This window comes from Nomascus leucogenys, chromosome 2 (assembly GCF_006542625.1).
Source record: "Nomascus leucogenys isolate Asia chromosome 2, Asia_NLE_v1, whole genome shotgun sequence".
Classification (NCBI taxonomy): Eukaryota; Metazoa; Chordata; class Mammalia; order Primates; family Hylobatidae; genus Nomascus; species Nomascus leucogenys.
Genome location: NC_044382.1, coordinates 64,408,077 through 64,427,832, shown reverse-complemented (window position 1 = coordinate 64,427,832; position 19,756 = coordinate 64,408,077). Strand labels below are relative to the sequence as shown.

General features: G+C 45.8%; 1 protein-coding gene across 2 annotated transcripts in view; it reads right to left on the bottom strand.

The window, feature by feature from the left end:
- The window catches only part of CES5A (carboxylesterase 5A), a 29,911-nt gene that overhangs the window by 7,620 nt on the left and 2,535 nt on the right, over positions 1-19,756 (bottom strand). For both annotated transcript variants that reach the window (XM_003263063.2, XM_003263064.2), the window contains exons 3-9: positions 17,803-17,941; positions 15,768-15,901; positions 12,121-12,274; positions 9,534-9,638; positions 7,596-7,700; positions 5,752-5,892; positions 2,563-2,631 (exon numbers count right to left, since the gene is read on the bottom strand). In XM_003263063.2, the coding sequence (XP_003263111.2) occupies positions 2,563-2,631; positions 5,752-5,892; positions 7,596-7,700; positions 9,534-9,638; positions 12,121-12,274; positions 15,768-15,901; positions 17,803-17,941 (847 nt within the window). The remainder of the gene's footprint in view (positions 1-2,562; positions 2,632-5,751; positions 5,893-7,595; positions 7,701-9,533; positions 9,639-12,120; positions 12,275-15,767; positions 15,902-17,802; positions 17,942-19,756) is intronic.

Sequence of the window (19,756 nt, the reverse complement as noted above, 5' to 3'; positions counted from 1 at the left end):
TGCATGGTAAATTCCATGAAGATTCAGGGATCTGGTGCTCTAGGAAATGCTGGAAAGGTGTTGCAGCTCAAACCCCTACCACTAAGACAGCAGCCCTTGATGGGTTTCTTTGGAATTTGGAGGTGAGGAAGTGTACACCACATTGGGGAATACTGCTCAGACTCATTTATTGGGTCCTCAGGAGGCTGGTGGTTTTTAATCAGCCCAGAGCAATGGAGGCCTCTGCAGTATGTCCAGTCTATGGTGTAAGGGCCTGGCCTCTTTCGCCATATAACCAGCAGACTCCATGGTTCTGGAGGTGTCCAAGATGGGTATAGATGCTGTGTGGAGTCTCAGGTGAGTCCCCATAGGACAGTCAGCGTGCAAAATCCTAGGGTTCTGGGGTAAGGCTATGACTTCTGCATCAGAGAACTACTTACTGTTTAAAAAGCAGCCCCTAGCATGCTACCGTGCCTAGGAGAAACACATGCCCTTCCATTCCTCTTGCACTTTCCCGCACAACCTACTTCCCACTCTACTTGAAATGTCCTTCTGCTCAGTTTTTCCCCTCCCCTAAGGCTCAGATCAATGAGCATCTTCTCCATGAGGCCATCTCCAATCCACCTGAGAATTCCACTGTATAACTTATATCATCAATATCTCTCAAACCTTAGTCCCAATTCATCATCAGACAGCTGCAACTCGTCAAACATCCCTCCACCAAGGGGGCCTGAGGGATATCTGCCTGTAGTGTTTCTTTCTGTTTCCCTTCTTCTTTTTTTTTTTTTTTTTTGAGACAGAGTCTCTCGCTCTGTTACCCAGGCTAGAGTGCAGTGGCGAGATCCCGCAGCTTCAACTTCCCAGGCTCAACAATCCTGCTTGACCTCCCAAGTAGCCGGCACCACAAATGCACACCACCAGCCCTGGCTAATTTTTTTATTTTTTTGTAGAGACAAGGTCTCCCTGTGTTGCCCAGGCTGTTCTTGAACTTCTGGGCTCAAGCAATCCTCCTGCCTTGGCCTCCCAAAGTGCTGGGATTGCAGATGTGAGCCACCATGCCCAGTTTCAGAGGGCTTCTTCCTTCTGTTCTCCATCTTTAGGATGAAGTCTATGCTCATTACATAGCTTACAACAGCTGAAAGCATTCTCTCCTGCTGCAGCCAACCCTCAGCTGATCTCTTCACACCCCTCTGCTCCCAGTTGGTCCTCTTGGTTCTTCCCAGTTTCTCCACCCACCCCTTCCATCACCAGACAAGCTCCATTAATCCTCCAAACCCTTCTCCCCAAGAGAGCCACCTGTCCCCTTCTGTGGGCACCACAAGGCCTTGGACATTCCTGTGCTTCGTGTGTATTGTATTGAAGTGTCTTGTCATCTCTGTCCACCCCACATTGCACCCCAGTGCCCAGGGAAGTGCAGGGGCATGTGGACTCTCACTAAACATGTGTTCCATGGACAAGTGAACAAAATGAACATTGGCACTGAGTCCACACTGAATAAATGTTTATGGAGAAAGAGGAAGATGGAAAAAGGAGAAAAGAAAGGAAGGAAAACAATCCATCTCTATATCCTAGTGTCTAGAGTAAGACCAGATACTGCTAAGTTTGTGCAGTGAATGAATGAATTAGTGATGAAACAATAAATGAGTGAATGAATGAGTAAATGACCAGTCTTGCAGAACCTGGCCTGATGCCTGGCTCATGTGTAGTGAATACAGGTCCCCAGTCTCATGTTTGTTTCAGCATTCAGAGCTTTTCAGACTGTAGGTAGATAATGTAGCACCTATGCCGCATGTTATGACACAGGCTCAGGGTGGGGGAAACACCCCAACACCCACATTAATGCATCCACAGAGAAACATCTGAATAGTGGAATAAATAAAATGAATAAATGTATGGGAACAAAAATGACTGATAGACACAAATCAGTCAAGGTCTGGTTTGGCTGCTGGGTGGGTTACAAAAAGCCTCTGGGTTTTTGGAGCTCTTCCAGGTTGGGGATTGTGGATTGGGTTTGTGTGCCTATTGATATAGTTTCTACCTGTGTCCCCCACCAAATCACATGTTGAATTGTAATCCCTAATGTTGGAGGCGGGGCCTGATGGGAGGTGATTGGATCGTAGGAGCGGTTTCTCATGAATGGTTAGCACCATCCCTTTGGTGCTGTTCTCATGATAGCGTTCTCATGAGATTTGGTTGTTTAAAAGTGTGTGGCACCTCCTCCCTCTCTCTCTTCCTCCTGCTCTGGCCCTGTAAGACCTGCCTTCTTCCCCTTCACCTTCCAACATGATTGTAAGTTTGCTGAGGCCTCCTGAGAAGCTGAGCAGATGCCAGCATCATGCTTCCTGTACAGCCTGCAGCACTATGAGCCAATTAAGCCTCTTTTCTTTATAAATTACCCAGGCTCAGGTATTTCTTAATAGCAGTGCAAGAGTGGACTAATACACCTATGCTTAGTAAAGGTCTATTGAATGACTGAGTGAGTGAGGAGTGTCTGTGCCCTTGGCTTCTCCTGCTGAGTGTGACCCAGGGCTATCTGTTAAGTGCATGTGTCTCTGGAGTACTGCAGCCTCCCAAGCTACTCACCAGGATGTTTTGTATCAGATGGAGGGCAAGGGACTTGTTGGAGCCACTGAGGATCTCAGGAGCCTCCTTCTGTGGAGAGAAGCAGTGCCCTCTGTAAGCCATCTGGTCATCAGAAGGTAAACCCATCTCCCCGAGGGCCTGGGCAGCTGACTTTCACAGGGGAAGCTGGATAAGGAGTCCTCAAGCCCAAGCAGCCATGTGTGGAAGTGGCCTCAGTGTGCTTGTCAGATAGTTAATTTCTTCTCACTTTTGATAAAAGGCAGCTGTTCCTTGTCGTTCCACCTGCAGCTTTGTGGGGCCCGAGTGGCCACCTTGTGGGAAGGCTCCCATTAGGGGCTTAACTGTGGCCCCCTCAAAATTCACACATTGAAGCCTTAACCCCCTGCAATTCAGAATGCGAGTATTTGGAGATAGTACTTTTAAAGGGGTGATTATGTTAAAATGCAGCTGTTAGAGTGGGTCCTAATCCAATCTGGCTGATGTCCTTATGAGAAAAGAAAGTTTAGACACACAAAGTGATATCAGCACCTTGATCTCGGACTTCCAGCACCTAGAACTGTGAGAACATGAATGTCTGTGGTTTAAGCCTCCCAGTCTATGGTATTTTATTATGGCAGCCCTGACTGCCTAAGAGGCCCCAACTTGGCTTTGACACCAAGTTCAAAGAGAAGCCAGAAAATTTCCAAACTAGTGTTTGTTGTTCTCCTTCTAAAGACCTTTGTGAGTGGGGCCACAAAGAAGAGAAGCCACAGTGGGAGGTCAGGCAGTGGTGGTGAGGCTGGTGACTGAAAACACAGGCTTCCTGCGCTGCCCTCACCAGCTGAGAACTTGGCAAGGGACTCAACTCTTCCTGCCTCAGGCTCCTCATCTGTAAGATGGAGTTTGCAACAAGTACCTCCCACGAGGGTGGTGATAAGAACTTAGTGAGTTGATATTTGTAAAGCTCTTACAATGGTACTTGGTATATAGTAAGTGCTTCATGTGATTATTTGTTAAATTACCACTTTCTGGCAAAATTACAGCTTTAAAACCTGAGGCAGCAGAAATGCTATCCACTTGACAAAGGAATTTTGTTGGTATGTTTTCTGCTGAAAATCTTGGGGTAATGATTCACTAGGGCCAATACTTAAATTAATACTAGGGCCATACCTGTCTCCTGGAATCTCAGGGAATCCTCAGAGTCATTTAAATTACCCACAAGTATATTTTAACTACTAAAAACCTTATCTGTACATGAAGGAGCTGGGATTTGTTTCTTGGGGATTTCCTGTGGTCTCTAACACCTAGCAATGGGTTTAACTGCAAATTCACATGGAATTCCAGCACCCACACAGGCTTTTGAGCTCTGCAAATTCTGTCACTTGAATAACTCCAATATCTAGCATTTACTGAGCACTGACTATATGCCAGGCTGTTTGATGTAGAACTGTGAAGCAGGTGCTAAGATTAGCCCTATTTCACAGATGAAGGAATGGAAGCTCAGAGAGGGTGGGCAACTCCCCTAATATCACACAGCAGGTAAGCAGAGAACTCGGTATTTAAAGGGAGAGCCTAGGCTGGGCACCAGCCCATGCCTGTAATCCCAGCACTTTGGGAAGCCAAAGCGGGTGGATCACCTGAGGTCAGGAGTTGGAAACCAGCCTGGCCAACATGGTGAAACCCCGTCTCTACTAAAAATACAAAAAAAAAATTAGCTGGGCATGGTGGTGGGTGCCTGTAATCCCAGCTACTCGATAGGCTGAGCCAGGAGAATCACTTGAATCCAGGAGGTGGAGGTTGCAGTGAGCCAAGATCACACCACTGCGCTCCAGCCTCGGCAACAGAGTGAGACTCCGACTCAAAAATTAAATTAAATTAAATTAAATTAAAAAGGCAGAGCCTAAATGCATAAAAATTATACACCCCTGTCTCCTTACTAGCTGGGAAATGTTAGAAATCCACTTTAGCTGCTCTGAGCCTCAGTTTCTTTAAAATAGGGAAAATCATGTCTGTTTTCACGTTGTTGCTTGGATGGCCTGTGCTTGGCACTGGAAGGCACTGGGGAACTGGTTACAGTAGTTACAGTGGTGATTGTCATCACTAGCACCTGCCTTCTTCTTTCTAACACACACCCAGAAACCACTGAAAGGCCTTACTTAAGCCATGAACTGTGATTCAGTGGCCTCATGTGCAACATGAGGACAAAAATCCCTAGTCCCACTTCAAAACATTGCCCTGGGGGTCAAATTAATAATGGCAGAACATGCTTTCACAACTCAATGAACTTGGGACTCTGGTTCTAGACAGCCAACAACTAGCTTTGTAATTTGACATACCTCTTTATTTCTTAACCCTATTTCCTCCAACTTAAAATAAGGAAGTCAATCTATATAAATGAGCTTCAACAGTATTAGGAATTTGAAGTCTCCACTCTTCTGAGGACAGATGAAAAGTTTATTTCCAAAGAAGAGAGTCTTCCTATGCCACAGAATCAAAAAATCATGGGTCTTTCCCAGCACCTGGGCCTCAGCTCAACAATCTCTCCCTAGAAGAGCCTTTCCTGACCACCTGTTATCCTCTCTAAAGATACCTTCTCTCCCCACTTGTGTCATTCATAGCATCTATCACTCTGAAATCATCTTCTCAACTTTGTGTCTCATCTGTCTCTCCCCACCAGAGTGTAAGCTCCCAGAAAACTGGTATGCTGTTTTTATAAGCCTCTAATAAATGCTCAGTACATACTTGTTGAATAAATAAAATGATTTAACAATTTTGCAACTTATACAACCTTAGCATTCTAGGATGTCAAAATGCCAGAACCAAGGCGGGACTTGAAAAATTTAAAGGACTGAAGTTTTTCAAACCTATCTGAATGTCAGCTCTTTAGTGGTAACTGCATTTTTTGGAAACGATCATTTATAATATTGTTTGAACAAAGACCAAATGGACCCATCCCCTCTTTCCTTTTTATATAGTTGTTTCTTCCACCCTAAATCTCATCACAATGAGAAGCAAGGCAGACACTTGCTGTGACTGGCCTGGTCCTCATTTGCCCTCTTTCAGAGAGAGGAAAGGTGATCACTGTGTGCTTGGCTGGTGGGCTCCAGCACTTACAATACCTGATGTCTTCTGTGGAAATGCCCAGCTGTTGAAGCCAAGAGCTACATCATGGTTTGAGGGAGTGGCAGTATGGACAGCCAGAATTCTTACCATAGGCAGCAGGAAGCCACACTCATGGTTATTGACTCCGATGATGGAAGGAATTGCTTTAAATGCTTTCTGAGACAATAGATCTAGAGGCTCATTAGGAAAGAAAGCACCATCAACCACTTGAGTGAAAGACTTTGTTTTCTGTAATAAGGAAGAAAAAAAATCATCAGCTATTTCTGTCCACAAAATCTGCTGTCCCAAATCCTGGCCAAGCAAAGCCAACCCAGTCTAGCACTGGCTTAAATGCACTTAAAAAGTAAAAACAAACACTATGGGCCCAGCTCAATATATCAGTCCCTGGCAGCTCTGCAACGTACTTGTGCAAGGGGGCTAAACTTGTCTGTGCCTTATGTTCTCATCTGTTAAATGGGAATAATAATAATATCTACCAAGAAAAACAGTGGCCTGTGATATGGTTTGGCTGTGTCCCCACCCAAATCTCAAATTATAGCTCCCATAATTCCCACATGTTGTGGGAGGGACCCGGTGAGAGGTAGGGGGCAGATCTTTGCCATGTTGTTTGCATGATAGTGAATAAATCTCATGAGATCTGATGGTTTTATAAAGGGGAGCTCCCCTGCACAAGCTTTTTTTTTGCCCACCGCCATGTAAGATGTGCCTTTGCTCTTCCTTCACCCTCTACCATGATTGTGAGGCCTCCCCAGCCATGTGGAACTCTGAGTTTATTCAACCTCTTTCCTTTATAAATTACCCAGCCTCAGGTATGTCTTTATTAGCAGCATGAGAAGCGACTAATACAGCCTAGCCCAGAGATTCTCAAAGTGTGGTTCCTATACCAGCAGCATCAGCATCATCTGGGAACTTGTTAGAAATGCACATTCTCAGGCCCACTTCAGCCTCCTCAATAAGAAACTCTGGGGTGGGGGTGTAGCCCAGAAATCTTCTGTAGCCGGTCCTCCAGGTGATCCTGATGCATGTTCAAGTTTGAGTTGCATGTTCAACTGGCCAAATGCAAAGGGAAAAACTGTGGTAGATGGAGTGGTCAGGACTGTAGGGGTTGTAGGATACTGTAGGTGTCTCCCTGAGACACAGTGCCTTGGACATGCCTGGATATTTTTTGGGTCTCAGAAAGCAACACTCAGCCCTAATCATGATTTCTTTAGGTTTCTGTTTTGAGATTTGGGTAGAAAGGAGCACATGAAAGAGTTCGACACAACATCAGGTCCAGGACTTATTATCCATTTCACTGAGTCTAGCATGGCTCAGAGTGGACATTCAGTACACACCACATAACTAGAAAATGTTGAAATCTGAAAGATAATGATCTTGTCCATTCAAAGACTGTCATCAAAGGCTCTCAAGATTGGAAGGGACATAAAAGATCATCCGGTCCAATTAACTGTCACTGATTGAAAGTTTGTCAGTGGTCAGCTAGATTTTCCTTGAATACCTGGAGAGGTGTGCATCTCACCACCTTCTAAAGGAGCCCAGTCCTTTTCCAGACAACTGAAAACTTTTCAGTTACACAAAACTAAAATGACTTTCTAACAGAACGTCCAGCCTTGATTTTGACTTCAGCTTCTGGAAGCATGCATAACAAGTGTGGTCCTTCTCTCCAGTGAGATGCTTTCAGGGACTTAGAGACAAGCCTTTTACTTTGCTCAATCTTCTCCAGGCTAAGTTGCACCCCTGCCTCAACAATTTTCTTAAATTACCTACAAGGGTTCTATAACCCTACTTATTTTTTTTACTGCTGTTACCAAGTACCCCAATCCTCCTCTTTTCTATGTTCCAAATTCAAATAAATAACAGAGGGGTAGGATTTGTTCATCTCTCCATTCAAAGGGCAAGCCTGCCCCCAAAACTGCCTCCTCTGTCCTCACCTGGCTGAGGGTCAGCAGCTCCTTGGAGGATTTTGTCCTCAGGCACCTCAGCAGGGCCTCAGAGTCTGATGCATTGTCACCACAGAAATGTGCAACCACCTGCAGCTATTTTGTAGAGAAGGACCGAGTTAGAGCACGATATTGAAAGCATCTAGGAAAACAAAAGCTTGAAAATGCCCTCCAATCAGCCACAGGCTGGCCCTCCATATATGAGTCCGTCCTGCTACCACTGCCTAGACCCATGCCCCTATAATGGAAGGTGCACATGTGGACAGTTTCCCACTGCATCACCCTCAGTCTCTTGCCTGGCTCTCCTTGTCATCTTTAGTAAACACCACAACTGGAGATGGGAGTTTGTCAGTCTGTGGCCGTGGAATGGAATCAAGATTCCTGGTCACAAAGAGATCAGTCCTGTGAGCTTGGCTGCAGTGGTACTTTGCCCCTCTGGAATCTAGAAGCCCAACCTTGAGGTGCTGAATGAAGACAAACACCAAGAGCGAGGAGCAGCTTTGGAAGCTCCTTCACTGTCAGTAGAGGCAGGACTCCAGATCAGATTCTCAGCTTGTCAGCCCTACCCAAGCCCCAGGCCCACTCACAGCCTGGAATGTCCTACCTGTCTTTTTCCCTGCCTCTATACAAATCCTTCTCATTCTTTAAGGCCCAGCTCCTTCCCTCCACGATGTCCTTTCAGGGCATTTCAGCCCCCAGAAATCCCTTCCTCATCCAATCTCCTGTAAGCTCAATGTTCCCCACCTTCCATGCCTGGCCCATTGCTGAACATCTGCTTTCCTTGTCACTGAACCTCCGTATTTGTAGAACTCACTCCCTGAAAGTGGTGGTTCTTAATCTTCTGCGAGTCATGGATAGTCTGAGAATCCAATCAAAGTTACAGACCCTCTCCTTGGGAAAACGTGCAAGCATGTGTAGTCTGGTACAATTGCGGGACCACTTCCCAAACCTAACCATGGATTCCAGGATTTAATCCTATCTATGGATAGGTGATAAAAAGATTATATTGCCCTCAAATTTAGGAAATGCTTTCTCCACTGATAAATCCCAAAGTTCTAACAGAGCAGGGAAAATAGTGGGCACTCAGTGATGTGTGTCAAATGAATAAATATATGCCCAAACTGAAAATAGCTTTATGGAGAATGTTACCAAAATCAATATTTCTGTGTATTGAGGGTATTTTTTTTTACAATTTTATGACTCTGTGTTTCTGCTCTTGGTATATACTGTTACTTTCTGTAAGATGTTTAAGAAAATTTACCACAGAAATGATTAATACTCAAGAGATGACTCCACAGCCCAGTGCTTAATTAATATGCATTGAATGAAACAGCTCATTCGTTAACTCATTCATCCAGAACATTTATGGCTGCCTGATATATACCAGGTATTATGCTGGGGGCCTGAAGGACAGAGAGATCCTCGTCTCTAGGGCCTCACTATCTAGTAGATAATTAAGACAAGAGACAGATGACAAATATCGTGGGATAGGTGCCCCTTATAATCCCATGCCAGACAACATTAATCAGTCACAGCATTATTTCCCACTGAGCTGGAAACAGCCTCTGAATCTTTCTTAACAAAATGTCCTGGGTATTCATTCCCAGTAGAGTAGCATAGGCACAGAAGAACTGTACAGGATACAGGGGACTGAGTTATCTATCACAAGCAAAGAATAAAGGGTAAGACTTAAGAACCATAACACACATACACACACACTTGTGCACACCAGTGGTGTGGCATTGTGTAGTTAGACCCATTTCCTGTTGAACCAGACCTTTTATGGAGGAAAAAGGTTCACCTTTGGCCAGCATGAGGTTCCTTGGGCATGGTCACTAAGGAAAGCCAAACACATGGTGAGAAGGTGCCTGACCACATTCTCTGCTAACTGAGGAGAGGAAGCTGGCAAGGTGTTAACAGTATACGTACGTCCTCACTCTTCTCATAATCATGGGCCTTCAGGTAAGGGATGATGGCCACCCCACTCTCCATGATGGCTTTGTGGAATAAGCCTTTGGCCATGGGAGACAGTATCTGGAGAGAGAACACAGAAGACCCAAGAAAGGTTACTCCCCACCGACACACATACCATTCATCCCTCTTCAAAGAAACCTTCCCAGGAAGCCTCCTTAAAAGCTCTAAGCTTAGAGGGGAAAAAAGCCCTGGCTTGCGGGTTAAAGGACTAGCTGTGAAGGTTTGGGCAAGTTACTTAACCTCTCTGAGCCTCTGGTTCTTCATGGACTTTGATGTCAAATGTTCAGGCATGTGATTTCTAGTTCCTTCACTTCCTACCTAGGTAACCTCGGACGAGTTGCTTAATATTTCTTTATTTCTTTTGTTTGTTTGTTTTTTGAGATGGAGTCTCGCTCTGTGGCCAGGCTGGAGTGCAGTGGCACGATCTCAGCTCACTGCAACCTCTGACTCCCAGGTTCAAGTGATCCTCCTGCCTCAGCCTCCAGAGTAGCTGAGATTACAGGTGCGCACCACCACGCCCAGCTAATTTTGGTATTTTTAGTAGAGACAGGGTTTCACCATGTTGGCCAGGATAGTCTCAATCTCCTGACCACTCACCTCGGCCTCACAAAGTGCTGGGATTACAGGTGGGAGCCACCGCACCCAGCCAAGTTGCTTAATATTTCTAAGTATCAGTTGACTCCCTTGTAAAACTGGAGTAAAAATTGAGCCCATATCACAAAACTGTTGTGAGGAGCAGGGGAAGTAATAAACATAGAACTCTTCACAGAGAGTCTGGTCAAATTTTGCTCATGAAATAATGGTTGTTATAATATATGAAAAGTTAGGTTAATATAAGCCACCTTAGAAGGTAATTTTGAAGATGTAAAAAGACCACATATATTGTCAAGTGCTATTCAGCAGAAGCTCTCTTAACTCACCACCATGTTACTGATTTCTGCGATTAACCTGCCAACTGATGCCAAGGAAATGCTGACCATTCTGAGCCAATGGACCATTTTCTAACACCTCTGTACATTTTTCTTCTCACCAGTTACTTGCCAAGAATCAAGTGTGTTTGCTTCCAAACCTGTTTTGTCAGTTTCACTTGTTATTGTAATTACATAATCAATGAAATATCATGAGAACAAATGAACTGTATGTGTACAAAGAAAATCAAATTATGTCTGGAAAAAAATTATTGATAAAGGATGGCTAAAAAATATTGCTGTCGGGCCAGGCATAGTGGCTCATGCCTGTAATCCCAGCATTTTGGGAAGCCAAAGCAAGAGGATCACTTGAGCCCAGAAGTTCAAGACCATCCTGGGCAATATAGCTAGACCCCATCTCAAAAAAAAAAAATTAGCTGGGCGTGGTGGCGCATGCCTGTAGTCCTAACTCCTTGGGAGGCTGAGGCAGGATGATTGCTTGTGACCAGGAGTTTGGGCTGCAATGAACTATGATCGCCCCACTGCTTGCCATCCTGGGCAACAGAGTGAGACCTTGTCTCAAAAAAACATATTGCTGTCACTGGGCATGGTGGCTCACGCCTGTAATCCCAGCACTTTGGGAAGCCAAGGCGGGTGGATCACCTGAAGTTGGGAGTTCGAGACCAGCCTGACCAACATGGAGAAACCCCATCTCTACTAAAAATACAAAATTAACTGGGCATGGTGGCACATGCCTGTAATCCCAGCTACTCAGGAGGCTGAGGCAGGAGAATCGGTTGAACCCGGGAGGTGGAGGTTGTGGTGAGCCTAGACTGCACCATTGCAGTCCAGCCTGGGCAACAAGAGCAAAACTCCATCTCAAAACAAAACAAAACAAAAAACCATATATGTGTGTGAATGTGTATATATATATATGCTATACAGATATATAGATATAGATATAGATATATAGATATACATGTCTATATATATATTGCGGTCAAATTGTGTATGGACAAGAAAGAAGTAAAATATTTGCAGGAAAAGTATAAAAATCCCAAAGGCGCTAAAGTCAGACTGCTTTGCAGGCATCTTTAAGTTTGTGCCACTATAAAGAAACTGAAACTGCGATTTGAGGACAGCGAATTTTGCAGGTGGTTTATGCAAGATAATCCATGTTGGAACTCGAGTCAGCAGACCAACTCTGCAAACATAAGGCCCTGTATCCAACTGTTGGTGAGGAAATATAGATTTTATGGTTTAAATTAAAATAAAATATTTATATGCATCTTTTGGCATTTCATGCCTTAGCTGAGTTTCCTATTAAACAATTAATTACCACTCTGGTAATTGAATACTAGGGTTTCTCCTCTACAAATATAAGGGAATTTTCCTTAAATTATTACTCACTATGTGACCTTAGGTGATTTATTTAAACTTTCCCAGTGATGGCTGTCTTGTCCATGAAATGAGACTGAGCCCCTAACTCATAATGTGTTGTCAGGCTTGAAAAAGACAATGTGTATTAAAGTGTTTGTTCAATATGAAGACACCAATCAAACGTTAGTGACTCATCATCATTTTTGGAACCTCCCGCACTGAGATTCATTCAAATCACAAAGCAGAGAACTCACAAGACTAGAAACACTTATGGCTCCCGCGGACTCGCCAAAGATGGTCACAGAGCTGGGGTCCCCACCGAAGAACTCGATGTTCTTCTGGACCCAGGACAGAGCAGCCACCTGGTCCTTGAAGGCCCAGTTCCCTGGAGCGTGCTGATCCCATGTGCTGAGGACAAGAGGCAGGGTGAGAATTCTCAGTCAGCCATAGTGTGTTTCCCACAGCCCTGGAAGTTCTCAGCAGAGGCTGTGGGCAGGTGTCAGTGGGGAGGGGACTGAGAGTCAGAGGCCTGGAGGAGCTGGGGAAACCGGGCTCAGTTCTCACACTTTGCTGAGATTTGGATTTCCTTGAGAATTTGATGAAAGCTATGCACCCAAGAAAAATGCACATACAATATTGTAGGTGCCATTTCAAGTATTCACAGGTTCCTCAGAATCCATGAATCCCAATCCATGAATCCTTTGTTGCCCAGGCTTGTCTGGAATCTATGAATCCATTCCTGAGAGTTGGTCTGTACTAGAAAGCAAGGGTTTCCTGAGCACAGAATTTTCCATGAAACTAAATTAACAGTAGTCATAATAACAATAACAGGCCAGGCACGGTGGCTCATGCCTGTAATCCCAGCACTTTGGGAGGCCGAGGTGGGCAGATCATGAGGTCAGGAGATTGAGACCATCCTGACTAATATGGTGAAACTCCGTCTCTACTAAAAAAACAAAATACAAAAAAATTAGCTGGACATGGTGGCGGGTGCCTGTAGTCCCAGTTATTCGGGAGGCTGAGGCAGGAGAACGGCATGACCCCAGGAGGCGGAGCTTGCGGTGAGCTGAGATCGTGCCACTGTACTCCAGCCTGGGCAGCAGAGCAAGACTCTGTCTCAAAAAAAATAAAAAAATAAACAAACAAAAAAAAAACAATAACAGCAGCTGCAGCATGTACCAGACACTGTTCTAATGGCTTTAAGGCTAATACTCCTACAACCCTCACACCTATGAGGTAGGTGGTGCTGGTTTTTCTCTCTTTGCTTCTTTGGGTCTTCTCCACCCTTCTCTGCCCTGCCCCCCAAAAGCTGACCTCTAGGAATGACATCACCCAGGCCTCAGCTGTGTGCCATGAGGGTGGGCTAGAGAGAGACTGCAATGTTTATCCCCCAACCCTGTGCTCCCTCTCTGCTGGGAAGTGTTTGGGCAGAGGCTGCTTTTCTCCACAGCAGCAGCTCATGCCAACTCCCTTCCACTAAACCTGTGAGCCTGCTGTCAGGAGACCAATGGATACATCAACTCTTTAATTCAGGCACAGAGAGATTAAACCCCCTTGCCCAAGAGCTAGAAAGCTGCAGTTTTGGGATCCCACGCCCCCACGCTGCTGCCCCTGCACAATTGCATGTTTCCCGGGATGGGATTAATGGAAGAACAAATGAAACAAGTGGAAATGCCATAGAACCAAAGAAATGTCTAGACCGAAAGATGCATGCAGGACACTATATGTGCACGTCATCCTGGGGCACATTCTACTCCCTTCCATTTTCCAGTTCCCCAGACTGCTCCTTCCCCTGGGTCCCCTCCACTGTCTATGACCACTGAGCTGGCTCTGACTCCACCTTCTCTCTCCCAGGACCCCGCTCAAGAAGAGTGAAGCCCTGCCAATTTTACCTCCATTCTACTGTGGCTCCCACCCTGGTCCCCATTTCTCCATCTCTGTTTATCCTGAGAAGCATTATACCTTAGTGGTTACTATCTCATTCTCGAGCACAGGATTCACAGCCTGGCCACTTATTATCTGGGTGACCTTGGGCAAGTCACTTAACCTGCTTTGCCTCAATGGTTCTCATGTCTAAAATGGGGATAATGATAGTGCCCACTCCACCTGATTGTGAAGATTGACAGTGCCAGGCAGACAATAAGCATGTCATATACACATGTTATATACATGTTAGCTATTGCTTTTGTGGTTGAATGACCCCATGGCCTTCATCAAGGCAGTGCCTCCCAGTGGGGCTCCCTATCTGCAGCTGGGCACCCCTGGCTCAGCCTCCACTCTGCTCCAGAGTGAGGTTCCTGGTACACTGCTCTTAGAAAGGTACTCCTGGTCCCTCAATCTGTATTGGATAAAGCCCAAACTCCATGTATGGCCTGGCAATGAAGGCCTTTCCCTATCAGGCCTGTCCTTGCCTTCCTGCATCCATCTCCTGCTGTAGCTTCATCTACCTATGATCAAAACCAGATACGACAAACAATTAATGAAAGCTCTTCTACCAAAGGAATCTTATGCAGAATCCTAATATATAGAGCAGCTAGAAGTTTAATTACTCTGCTCGGGGCACCCCATCAGACTCTCCTGCCTGCAAAGCACTCCCAGAGCCGCATTCCAGGGCTACAGGCCCAGTGCAGTTTGCAAAAGTATTGCTTCATCCCCATGTGTTGCTACCTCCCTCCCAACTTCCTAGCCTTTGCACAGGTAGCACCCTTTGCCAAGCACATGTTCTCTGAACCTGTTCTCCTCAAACCCAACCACATCCTTCTGGTGCAACTCCAATGCCACCCCTCTCCTGAAGCCTCCCTGATCCCTTGCAACTCCTTCCTCTGTTTCCACAGCCCCACGGCCTCTCACTGTTAGAGAATTAACCATGTCCTTCTTGGTAATGTGGATATTTTTGCCCCTACATTATCTCCCCCATAGTCAGGAGCCTCTATAAGGCAGGATTCATATTTGAATCATTACTGCCTTTCCCATAGTATGTGACAGTGACCCACAAGCGTAATCCTGGCCCCACCTCTCACTTCTCCTCTTTGCTTACATTGGACCCTCATCAGGACTTCTCCTGTCATGTCTTAGGCAGGATAATAGAAGCAGTCAAGAGACCTAGCTCTGTTTTGTGACCCTGGGAAGTTGTTTGGCCTCTCTGGGCCTCCATTTTCCAGCCATGAAAAGAGAATAACAACAGAGAACCTTCCTTGAAGGATTATTTTGATGATGAGTTGAAATAATCCATGGCAAGTGCACAGCCCCATGGCTGGTTCAGTGAAAGCCCAGCACATGTTAGGCATGATTGGAGGAGGAAAGCCACTGTGATTGAGTGATGATTCTCAAGTGAGCATTAGAGAAGCCTTGGGGTGAGGCTCAGGTAGACACTACTGACTGCTCACACAAACAGTGTCCTGTTCTTCCAGGGCACACAGTGGGGCTACATGGCCGCAGCTCGCTTACAGCTGGATGTAGCCATGTGACTGAGTTCTGCCAATGGTGAGTGAACAGAAGTGACAAGTGCCACCTGCAGGCTGGGCCAGGAGACCCTCCATTGCATGATCCTCCATGCTTTCTCGGTCCACCTGCCAAATGCAGAAGATCGGGGCCCTAGAGAATCCACATCAGAGCTCAAGATGTAAGGAGCCAGATCCCTGGTTGACCATGGGGAAGAATGTCTGCCGATCAGGGATGCTCAATTAAACTTTACCCAAGTGAGAAAGAGATTTTTATTGTTTTAAGCCACCAAATTTTGGGATTTATCTGCTACAGCTGCAAAAATTACCTAAGTAATTAGGGCCAGTTTTGTTCAATGTCCCAGAAGGCTCACTCCTTCTTAGATTGCTGGGCACTGTCTATGGTTACTGCACTGCTGCCCCTTGGGGACCTGGGATGTCCATCATTTGGAGAGACTCACGTGAAGAAGCCAAATATTCCCAGCCGGTACTGGATGACCACAACCAGCACATCCTCATAGGCAGCCAGGGCAGACCCATCAAAGATGGAGGCTGAGCCAGTCTTGAAGGCACCCCCTGGGAACCACACCAAGACCTGAGGAGGGGAGAGGAGCATCCAGTCAGCCCACCAGGCACCACCTCCCCTCCCCATGCAGTTTGAGGCACACGTTCTTAAGGTAAAATATAAATGTCCCACTTGCTAAGCAGGGTGCAAGGTTTTGTCTTTTGAAGAAGGCCCAGGGTTAAGCATGTGGGCTGTGACACCTGAGTGCCTCGGTTTGAGTCCCCGCTCTGCCACTGACTAGCTGTGTGACCTTGGGAAGATTATTTAGCCTAAGCCTCATTTTTCTCATCTGTAAAATGTGAAGAAGGAAAGTATCTCACTTATGAAGTTATCATGAGGTTTAAGCAAAATTCTGCATCTAAAGCTCATAGAACAATGAGTAATAGCACATTTCAAGTTTCAAGTGCTCAGAAATTGTTCACTAAATACCAGTGAGCCTGTGGCCCACGGGAAGATGGAAACCTTTGTAAGCCATGTATAAGAGCAAAACCAGCCCAAGGTGTTTCAGAGAAAAGCTCTCTACCTTCAGAGAGAGGAGAGGAGGGGAGGAGAGGGGAGAAAATAGGAATGGAGGAGGTGAGAGGAGGAGAGGGGGAGAAAAAGAGGAGAACGAGAAGAAGAAAGAGGAAGAGGAAGGGAGAAGGAGAAGGAGGAAGGAGGAAGAGAAGGAGGAGAAAGGATGAAAAATGAAGAAAGAAGGAAGAGAAAGAAGAAGGGTCAGGCACAGTGGCTCACGCCTGTAATCCCAACACTTTGGGAGGTTGACACGGGTGGATTGCCTGAGCTCAGGAGTTCAAGACCACCCTGGGCAATATGGTGAAACCCTGTCTCTACTAAACAAAAATTAGCCGGGCATGGTGGCAGGCACCTGTAATCCCGGCTACTTGGGAGGCTGAGGCACAAGAATCCCTTGAGCCCGGGTGGCGAAGGTTGCAGTGAACCGAGTTTGCACAACTGCACTCCATTCTGGGCAACAGAGCAAGACTCTGTTCCAAAAAAAAAAAAAAAAGAGGGAAGAGTAGAATTTTTATTGATTAGAAAAATTGGGATCAGGGAACATAAAACATTATTCAAATAGCATTATCTCTATTTATATATTTAATAACAAATCCATTCCATTCTCTTTCTTAAGGTCATATTAGAGATTACAGCCTTTGGGGCAGGTAAAGAGAAGAAAGCCACCGAGGAAAGGGGAGGTGGACAAACCTCTGGCTTTGGTGCCAGAATCTAGCACCTACTGTGTGTACAACATGGAACAAGTCGTTTATGCCCTTCCTGTGCCTCATCTTCTCCATCTGTGGAATGGGTCGAAATCATCCTTACCCACCAGGTTAGCGTGGGAGTTAAATCAGATGATGTACTGTGCCTGGCACACAGCAAGCATTTAAAAGATGTTACTGTTACAATATAAGACAGCCAGTTTCCCCTGGCAGAGGCGTGGGGAAGAGAAGAGGATGCGAGGGTGTGGCTAAAAAATAGAGCATGCCTTTCCCCCACTCACTGACACAGGGATATTTTATATTCTTAAATGAAACACTTAACATGATTACCTGACTGTCTTCATTATAAACAGAAAAGTTGGAGGATAAAATTATTCTTTTTGAAGAAAGATACCTCAAATTTAAGAAAAAAGTCAGACTCCTTTTAAGCAGTGTCTTTTCTGAAAGCTTACAGGTCACTAAATACACAACAGAGGGGAAAACCAAACAAAATAAAAATTAAAAGTTAAGGCACTGCCAATAAAGAATCAGTCAGAAAAACTGATCACGTGAATCTATCATTCAAATGATTTAAAAAAATTGTTGATGTGATTACATTTCCCTTTTACCCAACAGGGGGTAGTTCCAATTCCAGACATGTAGCTGCACTGCCTGGATCCCAGGCCAGAGTCCTGCTAGCTGGAGCCCGAAGCACACAGCAGGTAGCCTTACGGGGAGCTTGGAGCCTGCATCGGCGTGGGCAGGCGCATAGATGTTCAGGTAGAGGCAGTCTTCTGACACTCCGAATTTGGGGTAATGCACCTTGAGCATATGTTGATCTAAGAGCAGCCACTCTGAGTTCTGGAGGCACCTTGGAGAAGGAGAGGAGAAAACCCTCAGAAAAAGTTATCAGCAAACTTGCCTGGGAAGGGCCAGTTCTTCTGACAGCAGGGAGGCCTGGCCGTCTCCTCTGCCTGAGCAGAAGAGGCAGCTACTGGTACAAAGTCCAATCATGCCCAAACTCCCATGGTTTCCAAAACAAACAAGCAAGCCAATTATAATTCTCATTGATCTGGTTCCTGGGTAGGAAAGCACATGGTGTAGAATAATTGCACCATTACTCCCACCACCCTCCCATGCCTACACCACCCTCCTATGCCACCACCATAATATAGACACACATAACGACCCAAGCTGGCCCAACAACTCCCCAAACTGTAGAGGTCAGGACACAGTCAAATAACAAGGGCTTTGCCCCTGTGGCTCCCTATTCTGTCCCCAGATGAGCAAAGGAACATTTCCAGGCCTCTCTACCTGGAACCAACTGGGATAGACTTGCAGGGAGACTCCTGCACCCAGGCTTTGCTCAAGCCGGGCCCTTGCCTCGACTGCTCTCTCCCCATATCTGCATATTCACATTCTTCTCTTTGTTTCAGATTCACTCCAACTTGCCACCTCCTCCCAGAAGCCTTCTGAGATTTCTCCAGTTCTACCATACGTCTTCTTCGGAAACACCCACCTACTCTGTGTTGTTTTCCAGAACTTGCCCTAAGCTTGTGCGTGTGCGTTATCATCATCCCCAGCTCAATTATGAGCAGCTAAAAGCCTAAGACTCTGTTTTAGTCACCTCTGTACCTCAGAGCACCAGCACAGAGCATGATACACCGTAAGATTAAGCGAGGCTGTAAATGTGAATGCTTCTACGATACTGCGTATGCAATCAATTCTTAATAGAATAGTGTGCAATATCGCTGCACGTCTTCTCCTGCCAGGTGTTTATGCCTCCTTGCCCCTTTGTATGTTGTTGATCAGGCCTCAGCGCTTTCAGCAAAGCTGTCTCTGACTTCCCATCAAAGCTAGGCCAGGTGGGTCTTTGTTTCCCCTCAGCACCCTTCCCTGACACCCTAATGGTTGTCCTTGCCATCTTATATTTTAACTGTCAATTACTGTTTACATTCATGCCACCATCACCCCTCTGCATGCATCCTGAGGACAGCTGTGACTCAACCCCTGTGGTGTCCCCAAGCCTAATGGAGAGCCAGTTATCAAGTTGGTTCTCAATGAATATTAGTTGGATGAATGAATGAATGCACAAACAAATGAGTTTCAGTTTGATGTCCTCAGTCCTTGGACCACATGGGGTCATCTTCTGTGGCTTAGGGAATATCCTGGCACCAGAATTTCTTCTGCCAGGAACCCATGTGACCCAACCTGAGAGCTTGACAGAATCTAAAGAGTTGGAAGATTCTAGGGGATTTTCAAGTCTCACTGCCCATCCAGTAAGTCTCACCTCACCCCTCCACAATTAACCTGGTAACTGGTTACCTACCCGAGCTTGGAAATCTGCAGTGACCAGGAGCTCCTTACCTCCCAGAGTCCCTGTGACACAGAGACACATCCACATGTTCATTCCACGGTATTTATGGAGTTCACCATGGGCCAGATATTGCATCAGGCACAGTTTTGACAGCTGGAGCTAACACCCTTCTAGTGTGGTTCTTCTCAATAAAACCCTCACCCAGTCTGACCGTAGAGGCCAGGCTTGGGTGAGTAGGTATCACCATAGAGGCCAGGCTTCTTGTCTAGGTATCACAAGAAGATACCTAGACAGTCCCTTCTGACCAAAGGACTCAGTACGCCCATTTCAGCACTTCTAAAAAACCTGACTGGTGATCAGAGTCTCTAA